The sequence below is a fragment of the Mustelus asterias genome, chromosome 1, assembly GCF_964213995.1.
Source record: "Mustelus asterias chromosome 1, sMusAst1.hap1.1, whole genome shotgun sequence".
Lineage (NCBI taxonomy): Eukaryota > Metazoa > Chordata > Chondrichthyes > Carcharhiniformes > Triakidae > Mustelus > Mustelus asterias.
In genome coordinates, this window is record NC_135801.1 from 171227180 (window position 1) to 171242637 (window position 15458).

Genomic DNA, 15458 nt, shown 5'->3' on the forward strand with positions numbered 1-15458 from the left:
TAATCATAGAAACCCTACAGTACAGAAAAGGGCCATTCGGCCCATCGAGTCTGCACCAACCACAATCCCACCCAGGCCCTACCCCCATATACCAACATATTTACCCACTAATCCCTCTAACCTACGCATCTCAGGACACTAAGGGCAATTTTTAGCATGGCCAATCAACCTAACCTGCACATCTTTGGACTGTGGGAGGAAACCGGAGCACCCGGAGGAAACCCACGCAGACACGAGGAGAATGTGCAAACTCCACACAGACAGTGACCCAAGCCGGGAATCAAACCCAGGTCCCTGGAGCTGTGAAGCAGCAGTGCTAACCACTGCTACCGTGCCGTCCCGGACAGTGAAGAAAGTTATCTCCAATTGCAACGGGATCTTGATCAATTGGGCCAGTGGGCTGATGAATGGCAGATGGAGTTTAATTTAGATAAATGCAAGGTGATGCATTTTGGCAGATTGAACCAGGGCAGGACTTGGGAGAGGTACAGAACAAAGAGATCTAGGGGTACATGTTCATAGCTCCTTGAAAGTGGAGTCACAGGTGGACAGAGTGGTGAAGAAGGCATTCTTGGTTTCATTGGTCAGAACATTGAATACAGGAGTTGGGACGTCTTGTTGAACTTGTACAAGACATTGGTAAAGCCACATTGGAATACTGTGTACTGTTCTGGTCACCCTATTATCGGAAGGATATTATTAAACTAGAAAGAGTGCAGAAAAGATTTACTAGGATGCTACCGGGACTTAATGGTTTGAGTTATAAGGAGAGGCTGGATAGACTGAGACTTTTCTCTCTGGAGTGTAGAAGGCTGAGGGGTGACCTTATAGAGGTCTATAAAATGAGAGGCATAGATCAGCTAGATAGATCAATATTTTTTCCCAAAGGTCGGGGAGTCTAAAACTAGAGGGCATAGGTGAGAGGGGAGAGATACAGAAGTGTCCAGAGGAGCAATTTTTTCACTCGGAGGGTGGTTAGTGTCTGGAACAAGCTGCCCGAGGTAGTGGTAGAGGCAGGTACAATTTTGTCTTTTAAAAAGCAGTTAGATAGTTACATGGATAAGATGGGTATAGAGGGATACGGGCCAAATGAGGGCAATTGGGATTAGTTTAGGTGTTTTTTTTTAAAAAAGTGGCAGCATGGACAAGTTGGGCCAAAAGGCCTGTTTGCATGCTGTAAACCTCTATGACACTATGACAGATACATAGCATCATGGGCCAGAATTTTGTGTTGCATGTGTTGGATCCAGAAGTGAATGAAATGATGCAAAAATGTGTCAGGCATGTGTCTCGATGTCATCGCACCCTATCATGATGTTTCGGTCAGCGCATGTGTATTCAGGTCAGAAGCAGTCCGTTGATAATCAAGAAGCCAAGTTAAATTAATTAAACAACAATTGACTGGGATTTTACATTGCGACCTGCCTTTATGGTTGGTGGGTGGACCGATTGGCTACACTCTCAAATCAAGGCGGGATGAAATTTAGGGCTCAAATAAAATTAACAAAGGCGCCTGGGAAATATGTCTGTGTATGATTGCGTAGAGACTTATGGCACAGTTTTTCCGTTGATAATTCTTACAGGTCTGCAGCTCCTTCAGACTGTCACTCTGAGGAAACTACCAGGCTGTACATTCCCTTTTCTCGGTGCCCACCTTCTTCCTGCCCTCCCTGGCAGTGCTCAGCCTATCATATGGCGTGTTGCACACGAGGTGGCCATTAATTGGCCACCCAGCATAATATTGCATTAACAGTATGATCATGGGCAGGAATGGGTTTTACATCCACTTCCATCGTCAGGACAGAGAATAATTACAGCATGGAAGAAGGCCATTCGGCCCATTGTGTCAGGACCAGTCCTCAAGAGCAGCCTGGAAGATAAAATTTAACACAGAAATATGATGTGATCAATTTTAGTGCAGGAAGAATGAGGAGAGGCATTATACACAAAACGGAACCATTTAAAGGCGCAAGAACAGAGAGACCCAGGACTTAAAGTTTATTTATTAGTCACAAGTAAGGCAGACATTAACACTGCAACAAAGTTACTGTGAAATTCCCCTAATTGCCGCAGTCTGGCGTCAATGCATCTAACCAGCACGTCTTTCAGAATGTGGGAGGAAACCGGAGCACCCGGAGGAAACCCACGCAGACACAGGGAGAACGTGCAAACTCCATACAGACAGTGACCCAAGCCGGGAATTGAATCCAGGTCCCTGGCGCTGTGAGACAGCAGTGCTAACCACTGTGCTACCATGCCGCCCCAACTTATGGACATAAGTTGAGCAGGCTGTTAGGCATTTAGGCTACTCGGTTTTAGAAGTCAAGTCATAGAGTACAAGAACAATTAAGTTATGCTAAACCTTTATAAAACATAGGTTAGGCCCTTGCTAAAGTACCTTGGCCAATTCTGACTAACTTCACTTCAGGAAGTCCAATAGAACTTTAGAGAGGAGAGATTTACTAGAATGGTATCAGTGATGATAGACTTCAGTTATGTATGGAAAGTAGAGAAGCTGGCTTTGCTCTCCTGTGAATACAAATTTAATGGATGTGTTTAAAATTCTGACAGGATTTGACAGAATAAATAAGGAGAAATTGTTTACAGTGGCAGAAGGACCAGAAACCAAAGGACAGGTTAAAGGCAATTGGCAAAAGAACCTCAACCAAACTCAACCATATTTCCATTACCGCACTCTTAATATGTTTATTAAAACTTTGCTATTCATTTCCTTGCAGTTTTTTTTCTATTCCTTTTTCTCCCCATTTCTTTCCTTTGAATCCCTTTTATTTTCTTTTTAATAGCTTTGATACTCTGTTGAATTTCTACACTTCTTTGTATTGACCTTTCATTTTGCTGGGAAAAGGCAGTTCGACAGTTTAGAATACTGAAGGATGACTTGGCCTCTTCACAAAGTGAACAAATTTATTTTTAAATATTTTTTCAGTGCAAATCAAAGAGTACCACAGCTGGATGAATTCTCAAAAATATAAACAACCTTACTGCATCAGAGAACATAGCTGTGGTGCAGGTTAATTATATACAGATTATTTTTATCTATGTGCATCTAACTTTATCTTACTAAAAATGTCTCACATTATATGAATTAATTTTATATTTCCATGTTTAGGATTACCAAGCAGTTTTGCAAAATCTCTGCAGCAAGCTGAAACTCTACTGTGGAATCGGCTTCAACCTGGATGGAGATGGCTAATGACTAAGCACCAAGCAGAAGACAGTTGTTCAGACACAGACAGTGATGATTCATTGCTCTCTCCCGATTTGGATAATAGATTTCTTTCAGGGAGACTGGCGGAAGCGGAACGGATTGCCTTTGACCTAGGTAAATGTTGCCAGCTGCAACAAAGTCTAAAAGGAGGCTTTTTTCATGGTCATGTGAAATCATTGCCCTCAGATATTCTGGGCACCACTGATTTCCATTATCATCGGACCATATCAAGTTTAGCGAACAATTACGCAAAACTTCAGAAACTGTTAGAACATAGATCTTGTATTCTTCTTAATAAAGCATATGCCATGAGTGTAAATGGAGCTTCTAAATTTGTAAGAAAACTGACAGAATTGTTGACTGAAGAGCAGGAAATGTCCAAAAAAGTAAATTTGGGCAAGGATCATTCAAGTGGCATATCTGTCAAGAGACTTGGCCGTCTGTGTGAAGAACTGAGATACCATACAAGCCACTGGAAATGCCTTAGTGAAAAAATTAAGAATGATCCTTGGTTAACTTGTCAGCTGATACATATGAATGAAACCTTTAACCGAATGAAGCGGGCTTTGACATTGTTGGGCATATCTGCTGTTTTCCTCATGGAACAATATATTTCCACAGTGCTTTGTACCTTGGCATATGCTAAACCGTATATTCTTCCCTCAGAATCGCTGTGGGAATTTTTCCGTGGTCTGGAAATATTCAACAGCATTATATCAGAATCTAATATGCATCAGTCATACCTTGAACTGAAGAATGGTATTGAAGAAATTAATATAAATGAATCTGATTTACTGTCTCAAAGATTGGAAGTAACATTATGTGGAAAGAGTTGGAACTCAAAAATTGAACCATTCCTCGTAGAAAGGGTATTGGGCGTTTTAGCCAATGAAAGAGGAAGAATAGCATCCCAATGTTTCTATGAAGTCATCACAACAAACAGAACATTTATTTCAACTGTGAGAGGTAATAACTTCCCAGCTTTGGATTGGGAAAATATAAAAATGTCTCTTCTTCAGAGTTTTACAAATAGTCATAATATTTTTTGTGGTGAAGATATACGAACTAGCCTGTGTAGACCAAAATTAGAGGACAATCGGCAAGAATTAGAACCGTGTACCTGTAAGAGGTCCATCCAAGAATTCTGCATGGAAGATGAAGTGCTTCTGAACCGTATTGTTGATGGTCTTGCTACATCCAACATGCTGTGGCAACATGTTCTCAATAGACCCATGTCTGATAAACCACAGAAAGCTAAAGCTCAAGATTTGCAATTGCAGCAGAGCATCTTCTCAGCAGAAAATAGCCCTCAACAAGATTTAGAAGCCAAAAAACACAGTCAACATCCTTTCGTTCCCCCTGTCAGGAGAAAATCTGTGCACTGGCAGGACTCTTCGCACTGTGAAGGAAAAGTTGCACTGTATTCTAAATACAAAACCATGATGTGGAAAGCCTTTGCCACTCACCTGAGTGATCGGTTTTACTTCCAACCATGGCTTTCTTATGGAACCTCTAAACATTCTATTGGAAAGCTGGACCAGTGCAAAGCCCAAATTACTGCATTACTTATTCAAGTATTGCATGAAGCATGTTACAAAGGTAAGCTTGTCTGCAAAATATTGAAAAAAAAGGAGTTGCATTTAATATAGTGTCATTCATGGCCATCTTGCATCCCAAAGCTCTGTCCAGCTGGTGAAGTACTGTTGGAGTGTATTTGCTGTTTTAATATAGGAAAATTATTTAAGGAAGTAATAAGATGGGTTGATAAAGGTAGCGCGGGAGATGTTGTGTACATGGATTTTAGCAAGGTGTTTGACAAAGTCACACATGGTAGATTGGTCAAAAAAGTAAAAGCCCATGGGATACAAGGTAAGGTGGCAAACCAAATAAAAAACTGGCTTAGTAACAGGAAACAAATGGTAATGATTGATGGATTCCCTTGCGAATGGAAAGTTGTTTCAAGTGGTACTCCACAGGGCTTGGTGTTGGGACCCTAACCGTTTGTGTTATATATTAACGATTTGGATGTGAATGTGGGGGACACGATTGGGAAATTTGCAGACGACTCGGCATAGTGGTTAGCACTGTTGCCTCGCAGTACAGGGGACCCAGATTCAGTCTAGCCTCAGGCCACTGTCTGTCTGTGTGGAGTTTGCATGTTCTCCCCATGTCTCCATGCTCCGGTTTCCCATCTCACTCCAAAGATGTGCGGGTTAGGTGGATTGGCCATGCCAAATTGTCCCCTTAGTGTCAGGGGGATTAGCAGACTAAATACGTGAGGTTATGGGGATAGGGTGTTATTGTTGTCAGTGCAGGCTTGATAGGCTGAATGGCCTCCTTCTGCACTGGAGGGATTCTATAGACACAAAGATTGGCCGAGAAGTGGATAGTGTAGAAGATAGCTATAATCTCTGAAACAATTTAGATGGGTTAGTGGAGTGGGTGGTAAAGTGGAAGGTGGATTTTGACGCAGAGAATTGTGAGGTAATGCATTTAGGAAAGTCAAACAGTTAGAGGGTGTACACATAAATGGGAATATACTAAGAGGGGTAGATGAAGTGAGAGATCTTGGCATTCAAGTACACAAGTCCCTAAAGACAACAGTTCAAGTAGACAAGTTGGAAAGAAGGCATGTTGAATGCTGTCCTTCATTGACAGTGGTGCAGGATATAATGTTGGAATTATATAATACATTGTTAAGGCCAAAACTGAAGTAGTGTGTGCAGTTCTGGTCACCACATTACAGGAAGGACGTAGTTGCTCTGGTGAGAGTGCAGAGGTGGTTTACAAGAGTGTTGTCAGGGTAAGAAAGGTGTAACTACAAGGAGAGATTGGTTAGGTTGGGGTTATTTCCCTTGGAACAAAGAAGGCTGAAGGTTGACTTGATTTAGGTGTGTTGATGCCGGCGTTGGACTGGGGTAAACACAGTAAGAGTTTTAACAACACCAGGTTAAAGTCCAACAGGTTTATTTGGTAGCAAATGCCATTAGCTTTCGGAGCGCTGCTCCTTCGTCAGATGGAGTGGATATCTGCTCTCAAACAGGGCATACAGAGACACAAAATCAAGTTACAGAATACTGATTAGAATGCAAATTTCTACAGCCAGCCAGGTCTTAAAGATACAGACAATGTGAGTGGAGGGAGCATTAAGCACAGGTTAAAGAGATGTGTATTGTCTCCAGACAGGACAGCCAATGAGATTCTGCAAGTCCAGGAGGCAAGCTGTGGGGGTTACTGATAGTGTGACATAAATCCAAGATCCCGGTTTAGGCCGTCCTCACGTGTGCGGAACTTGGCTATCAGTTTCTGCTCAGCGACTCTGCGCTGTCGTGTGTCGTGAAGGCCGCCTTGGAGAACGCTTACCCGAAGATCAGAGGCTGAATGCCCGTGACCTGTCAATCAATTAAAAGATGAAATGGCTGATACAGTCAAATCTGAATATTCATACTGTTTTATGCAGCTGGGCGCTTTATCCATTGGATAAGGTACTCGAATGCAACTAAGGTACTCGGATGTAGGAGCAGCCAAGGTCATTTTTAAAAAAAATCAATTATGAGATTTGGGTTAGGCCAGCATTTATTTCCCATTCCTAGTTGCCCTTTAGAAGGTGGTGATGAACTGCTTTCTTGAATCATTGCAGTCCCTGAAGTGTAGGTACACTCAGTGCTGTTAGGAATCACATTCGGCCCATTGAATCTGCTCTGCCATTCAATGATATCTTAATCCTCAACACCATTTTCCCACCTTAGCCTCATAATCCTTAATCCCCTTACTGATTAAAATCTGTCCACCTCAGATTTTTTTTTGCAATCTTAAACTGGCTTCAATAACCCACCAGGTTGCAGCACTGTGAATTATTCTCTCTTGCCTCTTTTAACCTTCTGACTGAAATCCATCAATAAATATATACATATTGTTTTCTCTCTCAAACGTGTATTTTTTCATAGAAGTTTATATTAAAGAACTCCAGAACTTTGCTCATCCCAAGATGGCAGCGGAGCGTGGCGACTTCCTGCAAGCTGTATCCAGCATACCCTCTGATTCTATCTTTTACTCTTGTTCTATGCTTTTAAAACTTTAGAACAAAGAAAATTAGCACAGGAACAGGCCCTTCGGCCCTCCAAGCCTGCACCAGCCACGCTGCCCGACTTAACTAAAACCTCCTACCCTTCCGGGGACCATATCTCTCTATTCCCATCCTAGTCATGTATTTGTCAAGACGCCCCTTAAAAGTCACTACTGTATTTGCTTCCACTACCTCCCCAGGCAACGAGTTCCAGGCACCCACCACACTCTGTGTAAAAAAACAAAATCTGCCTCGTACATCTCCTTTAAACCTTGCCCCTCGCGCCTTAAACCTATGCCCCCTAGTAATTGACTCTTCCACCCTGGGAAAAAGCTTCTGACTATCCACTCTGTCCATGCCTCTCATAATCTTGTAGACTTTTATCAGGTCGCCCCCTCAACCTCCGTCGTTCCAGTGAGAGTAAACCAAATTTCTCCAATCTTCATTCTTTGATCTTTCTCTACACCCTAGCTATGACTGCAACATTACATTCTGTATTCTCTCCTTCTCCTTGTATGGTATGCTTTGTCTGTATAGCACACAAGAAACAATACTTTTCACCGTATACCAATACAAAGAGATCAAGGAGCACAGGTTCATAGCTCCTTGAAAGTAGAGTCATAGGTGAACAGGATGGTGAAGAAGGCATTCAACATTCTTGGTTTCATTGTCAGAACATTACATACAGGAGTTGGGACGTCTTGTTGAAGTTGTACAAGACATTGGTAAGGCCACACTTGGAATACTGTGTACAGTTCTGGTCACCCTATTATAGAAAGGATATTAATACACTCGAAAGAGTGCAGGAAAGATTTACTAGGATGCTACCGGGACTTGATGGTTTGAATTATAAGGAGAGGCTTGATAGACTGGGACTTTTTTCTCTGGAGCATAGGAGTGATCTTATAAAGGTCTATAAAATAATGAGAGGCATAGATAGGTGGATAGCCAACATCTTTTCCCAAAGGTCGGGGAGTCTAAACCTAGACGACATAGGTTTAAGGTGAGAGGGGAGAGATACAGAAGTGTCCAGAGGGGTAATCCTTTCACACACAGAGTGGTGAATGGAACAAACTGCCAGAGGAGGTAGTAGTAGGGACGGGTACAATTTTGTTTTTTAAAAAGCATTTAGACAGTTACCTGGGTAAAATGGATATGGAGGGATATGGGCCAAATGCAGGCAATTGGGATTAGCTTAGTGGTTAAAAACTGGGCAGCATGGACAAGTTGGGCCGAAGGGCTTGTTTCCATGCTGTAAACCTCTATGACTCTATGTGACAATAATAAATAAAAAGAAATGACAGCAAAATTTCAATTTGTAAGGAAGACTTGCAATTTTGTTCACAACCTGGGATGTCCCAAAGTGCTTTGCAACCAATAAAACACTTTTGAAGTGTAATGGTCACTCTTTGCACACAGCAAACTCTCACAAACAGCAACGTGATACAGACAATTTAATCTCTTTTATTCTGATGTTGGTTGAAGTATAAATATTGAACAGGATATTTGGCAAAATTCTCACGGTACTCTTTAAATTTCTCCATGGCTTTACTACACTCTACCTCAGCAAGTTATTTCAGACTTTCTTTCCTTTTGCATCCTTTGGTCTTGTATATCTGATTATTTGTTCATTTCCCTAACCCTTTGCCCCAGCGTTAGTGGTAAAACTTGAAATTGACTTACACATTGAGCGCTCTGAAATTACATTGACACATCTGCCTCTTCACTTTCTCTCCTTCTTAAAACCCAGCTTTTCACCCATGCCAATGGCTTTGCAATTTTTCCTCGCACATCTATTCTTTAATGCTTTGTGATCATATTTTTGATCTGCTCTATCAGATTCAGTTGTTTGATAGTACATAACGTGATTATTACTGAAGAAAGAGACATGCTGTCAAGCTTTTTGTCCTACACTCATCAGGACAGAATTGCAAGAATAGCAGTTGTATATTCCGTTTATACTGTATGAGGAAAGAGTGCTGATTGGTTCGCAGGTGGACTCTGGTAGAGGCATTGCATGGAGAATGCACCAGCAAACAGTTAACTGCCAAGCTTTTGTTCAAATTCAAGCTAGGCAAGTTGACTTTGATCATGGCATTGGAGATGGACAGGAAAGTACTCAATGAATGGTGGGACACTAGGAAGTTCTGTGGAACAAAGGGACCTTGGCGTGTTTGTCCACAGATCTCTGAAGACGGAAGGGCATGTTAGTAGCGTGGTGAAAAAGGCATATGAGACATTTGCCTTTATCAATCGAGGCATAGATTACAAAAGCAGGGATGTCATGTTGGAGTTGTATAGAACTTTGGTGAGGGCACAGCTAGAGTACTGTGTGCAGCTCTTGTTGCCACATTATAGGAAGGATGTGATTGCACTGGAGAGGGTGCAGAGGAGATTCACCAAGATGCTGCCTGGGATGGAACATTTAAGTTACGAAGAGAGATTGGGTCAGCTTGGGTTGTTTTCGTTGGAGCAGAGAAGACTGAGGAGGCACCCTGATTGAGGTGTACAAGATTATGAAGCACATGGACAGAGTGGATAAGGAGCAGCTATTCCCCTTAGTTGACGGGTCAGTCACGAGAGGACATAGATTCAAGGTGTTTAGGGGAAATGTGAGGAAAAACATTTTTACCCACAGGGTGGTGACAGTCTGGAATGCGTTGCCTGGAAGGGTGGTAGAGGCGGGTTGCCTCATATCCTTTAAAAAGTATCTGGATAAGCTCTTGGCACATCATAACCTTCAGGGCTATGTGCCAAGTGCAGGCAGATGGGATTAAAGAACAAAGAAAATTACAGCACAGGAACAGGCCCTTCGGCCCTCCAAGCCTGCACTGACCATGCTGCCCGACTGAACAAAAACCCCCTACCCTTCTGGGGACCATATCCCTCTATTCCCAACCTATTGATGTATTTGTCCAGCTGCCCCTTAAAACTCACTATTGTATCTGCTTCGACTACCTCCCCCAGCAGCGAGTTCTAGGCACCCACCACCCTCTGTGTAGAAACCTTGCTTGTACATCTCCTTTAAACCTTGCCCCTCACACCTTAAACCTATGCCCCCTAGTAATTGACTCTTCCATCTTGGGAAAAAGCTTCTGACTATCCACTCCGTCCATGCTTCTCATAATCTTGTAGACTTCTATCAGGTCGCCCCTCAACCTCCGTCGTTCCAGTGAGAACAAACCAGGTTTCTCCAACCTCCCCTCATAGCTAATGCCCTCCATACCAGGCAACATCCTGGTAAATCTTTTCTGTACCCTCTCCAAAGCCTCCACATCTTCCTGGTAGTGTGGCGACCAGAATTGAACACTATATTCCAAGTGCGGCCTAACTAAGGTTCTATAAAGCTGCAACATGACTTGCCAATTTTTAAACTCAATGCCCCGGACAATGAAGACAAGCATGCTGTATGCCTTCTTGACTACCTTCTCCACCTGCATTGCCACTTTCAGTGACCTTTGTACCTGTACACCCAGATCCCTTTGCCTATCAATACTTTCAAGGATTCTGCCATTTGCTGTATATTTCCTATCTGTATTAGACCTTCCAAAATGCATTACCTCACATTTGTCAGGATTAAACTCCGCCCAAGTCTCCAACCGATCTATATCCTGCTGTATCATTTATATATTAGGGAGGAGTTCAAGTGTTTCTAATATGACAGTGCAGACTCGATGGGCCAAAGGGCTTCTTCTGCGCTGTATGATTCTATAATGTCACCCCAAGCTATTATTAAGCTGAAAAGGCACAGCTGTGGAAGGGTGCATTTCTGAATGGAGGGCTGTGACAAGTGCTGTTCCTCAGGGATCAGTGCTGGGACCTTTGCTGTTTGTAACATGTATAAATGATTTGGAGGAAAATGTAACTGGATTGATTAGTAAGTTTGCGGACGACACAAAGGTTTGCGGATTTGCGGATATCGATGAGGACCATCAGAGGATACAGCAGGATATAGATCAGTTGGAGACTTGGGCGGAAATATGGCAGTTGGAGTTTAATCCGGACAAATGTGAGGTAATGCATTTTGGAAGGTCTAATACAGATAGGAAATATACAGTAAATGGCAGAACCCTTAGGAATATTGATAGGCAAAGGGATCTGGGTGTACAGGTACACAGGTCACTGAAAGTGGCAATGCAGGTGGAGAAGGTAGTCAAGAAGGCATACAGCATGCTTGCCTTCATAGGCCGGGGTATTGAGTTTAAAAATTGGCAAGTCATGTTGCAGCTTTATAGAACCTTAGTTAAGCCGCACTTGGAATATAGTGTTCAATTCTGGTCGCCACACTACCAGAAGGATGTGGAGGCTTTGGAGAGGGTACAGAAAAGATTTACCAGGATGTTGCCTGGTATGGAGGGCATTAGCTATGAGGAGAGGTTGGAGAAACGTGGTTTGGAGCGACGGAGGTTATGGGGAGACCTGATAGAAGTGTGCAAGATTATGAGAGGCATGGACAGAGTGGATAGTCAGAAGCTTTTTCCCAGGATGGAAGAGTCAATTACTAGGGGGCATAGGTTTAAGGTGTGAGGGGCAAGTTTAAAGGAGATGTACGAAGCAGATTTTTACACAGAAGGTGGTGGGTGCCTGGAACCCGTTGCCGGAGGAGGTGGAGGAAGCAGATACGGTAGTGACTTTTAAGGGGCGTCTTGACAAGTACATGAATGGGATGGGAATAGAGGGATATGGTCCCCGGAAGGGTAAGGGGTTTTAGTTAAGTCGGGCAGCATGGTCGGTGCAGGCTTGGAAGGCCGAAGGGTCTGTTCTCCTGTGCTGTAATTTTCTTTGTTCTTTGTTCTTTGTGTGAACATGCTCCTTCTATCTGCAAAGGATAGGGTCCAGTCACACACTGAAAATGTCCAGTTAGTCGCTTGTGCTGCATTCTGATTTGATACTTGTGTTGCCATTTTGGAGCTCAATGTTCCAGCTAATGCTGTGTCTTAACCTTGCATATATAAGCATGTGTTCTGCAGCAGGAAGACTGACCCCCCTCCCACCCAGCCTGATCCACCAACATCATCTACTTACAGACTAATTGGTGGATGATCTTTTTTCTGGATGCTGCTATGGTTCTGCAAATGTTTTCCATAGTTGCTTCATGTTGCAAAAGTTAGCAGGGAATGGTGTGGCAGATGCTGAAAGAGTTTTTGATGTGGTTTGGGCAAAAGTCTTGACATCATGTTGCCAGACGTAGGTTTACCAATAGGCATTTCCCTTGGAATACAGCATGACTTGGAGAATGAACAAAAACCACACAGAGCAGAGCAATCAGCTGGGAGAGGGAGAAGGATGGTGAGGGATTGGGGGGGTCGGGGGAGGGGGGTGCGCCTCTCAGTAGAGGGTCATACCTGCCTAAGGTGCTTTGTGAGCATTCATTCCACCTGATGGTTAGCGAGGAACAATGTGTAAGATTAATTAAGTCCTCACTGAATTCTGCCATCTGCTGCAACCATAGCTGCAACCTCAGCAGGGCAAGGTCTACAATGCTGTTAAAGTAACCATGGTGATGAACTTTTATTTGTATGGCTCCGGGAACTTGAGATATTTGCAGCATCTTGAACTTTGACATCCACACTTGTTTAAGGGAGTGCACTGAAACTCTTCAATGAGAACCATTCTTTATTGCCAGTGCCTAGCAGGTAGAGCAAGCATGAGGTTTCGATAGGATTGCAGACTTCCCCATTGTACAGGTTGCCAGTGACTGCACTCGCATTGCTTTATGAGCTTCTCATGCCAGTTCTACTTATCATGGAACCAAAAAGGTTTCCACTCCTGAAACGCGCCCAAGAGGCGAATTATGCACGTCAAACTCTAGTATCCTCAGAACCGTTGGAGAAAATCTCCATTACAAAGGAGGAAGTGTTAGGTTTGTTAGAGAATTTAAAGACTGACAAATCCCCAGGGCCTGTTGGAATCTATCCAAGGCTGCTCAGGGAGACGAGAGATGAAATTGCTGGGCCTCTGACGCAAATCTTTGTCTCGTCACTGGACGCAGGTGAGGTCCCAGAGGATTGGAGGATAGCTAATGTGGTCCCATTATTTAAGAAGGGTAGGAAGGATAACCCGGGTAATTATAGGCCGGTGAGCTTGACATCCATGGTGGGGAAGTTGTTGGAGAAGATTCTTAGAGATAGGATGTATGTGCATTTAGAAAGGAATAAACTCATTAACGATAGTCAGCATGGTTTTGTGAGAGGGAGGTCATGCCTCACTAACCTGGTGGAGTTTTTTGAAGAAGTGACCAGAATGGTTGGCGAGGGAAGGGCCGTGGATGTCGTCTATATGGACTTTAGTAAAGCGTTTGACAAAGTCCCTCATGGTAGGCTGGTGAAAAAGGTTGGATCTCATGGGATAAAGGGGGAGGTGGCTAGATGGGTGGAGAACTGGCTTGGTCATAGAAGACAGAGGGTGGTAGTGGAAGGGTCTTTTTCCGGTTGGAGGCCTGTGACTAGTGGTGTTCCGCAGGGCTCTGTATTGGGACCTCTGCTGTTTGTGATTTATATATATGATCTGGAAGAAGGTGTAACTGGGGTGATCAGTAAGTTTGCGGACGACACAAAATTGGCAGGACTTGCAGATAGTGAGGAGCATTGTCAGAAGCTACAGAAGGATATAGATAGGCTGGAAATTTGGGCAAAGAAATGGCAGATGGAGTTCAGTCCTGATGAATGCGAAGTGATGCATTTTGGTAGAAATATTGTAGGGAGGAGCTATATGATAAATGGCAGAACCATAAAGGGTGTAGATACGCAGAGGGACCTGGGTGTGCAAGTCCACAGATCCTTGAAAGTGACGTCACAGGTGGAGAAGGTGGTGAAGAAGGCATATGGCATGCTTGCCTTTATAGGACGGGGCATAGAGTATAAAAGTTGGGGTCTGATGTTGCAGATGTATAGAACGTTGGTTCGGCCGCATCTGGAATACTGCGTCCAGTTCTGGTCGCCACACTACCAGAAGGACGTGGAGGCTTTGGAGAGAGTACAGAGGAGGTTTACCAGGATGTTACCTGGTATGGAGGTGCTTAGTTATGAGGAGAGATTGGGTAAACTGGGGTTGTTCTCCCTGGAAAGACGGAGGATGAGGGGAGACTTAATAGAGGTGTATAAAATTATGAAAGGCATAGATAGGGTGAACGGTGGGAAGCTTTTCCCCAGGTCGGTGGTGACGTTCACGAGGGGTCATAGGTTCAAGGTGAAGGAGGGGAGGTTTAACACAGATATCAGACAGACATATTTTACACAGAGGGTGGTGGGGGCCTGGAATGCACTGCCAGGCAAGGTGGTGGAGGCAGACACACTGGGAACGTTTAAGACTTATCTAGACAGCCATATGAACGGAGTGGGAATGGAGGGATACAAAAGAATGGTCTAGTTTGGACCAGGGAGCGGCGCGGGCTTGGAGGGCCGAAGGGCCTGTTCCTGTGCTGTATTGTTCTTTGTTCTTTGTTCAATCAAGATGCCTTTCATTCTGCAGTCGTACACTGTGCCTGCTGCATTTGAAACATCATGGCAAACCAAGAGTGGTCACTGGCTGGCACTGGTTGTTCACTGAAGACATGGATGATGACTGGTGTGCTATCCACACTCAATTGTGCAGCATGCATTCAGTAAATTTCCTGCTGTCACACAAAATGTGGTAGAACCAGACCATTGACAGTGCTTCCATTGCCACTCTGGAGGGACTCTGCAACATTCACCCAGCAGAACGGGCATCACGATTTTTGCTGGTCTGCTACATTCTGCATAATCTTAGCATTTTGAATGAGCAGCCAAAACCAATGCCCACAGTGAGCAGAAAGAAACAAGGAAGTAACCCATACAGCCCCTTTCTGCCCTAGTGAAGAATTCATCCAGGTGTGATTCAGCAATTCATCTTTCGCCATAGAAACATAGAAAATGTCTTACTTCCCTTTCATCATTAGCCATTACAGATTCTGCTTGGAGATAATGGAAGAATAAGAGCACCATTAAATAAAACCCGTTTTATAAATTAGTCATGCTATATTACATATAAAAGTTAACTAATCACCCCTGTGTATTCCCATGCTAAGAAGTTTAACAACACCAGGTTAAAGTCCAACAGGTTTATTTGGTAGCAAAAGCCACACAAGCTTTCGGAGCTCTAAGCCCCTTCTTCAGGTGAGTGGGAATTCTGTTCACAAACAGA

General features: G+C 43.6%; 1 protein-coding gene across 3 annotated transcripts in view; it reads left to right on the top strand.

Moving 5' to 3' along the window:
* ccdc142 (coiled-coil domain containing 142) overlaps positions 1 to 15458 on the top strand; it is a 126607-nt gene that overhangs the window by 20653 nt on the left and 90496 nt on the right. For all 3 annotated transcript variants that reach the window (XR_013498969.1, XM_078223095.1, XM_078223107.1), the window contains one exon: positions 3131 to 4828. Coding sequence is in view for 2 of the 3 variants with exons in the window: in XM_078223095.1 (XP_078079221.1) it covers positions 3131 to 4828 (1698 nt within the window). In the remaining variant the exon portion in view is untranslated. The remainder of the gene's footprint in view (positions 1 to 3130; positions 4829 to 15458) is intronic.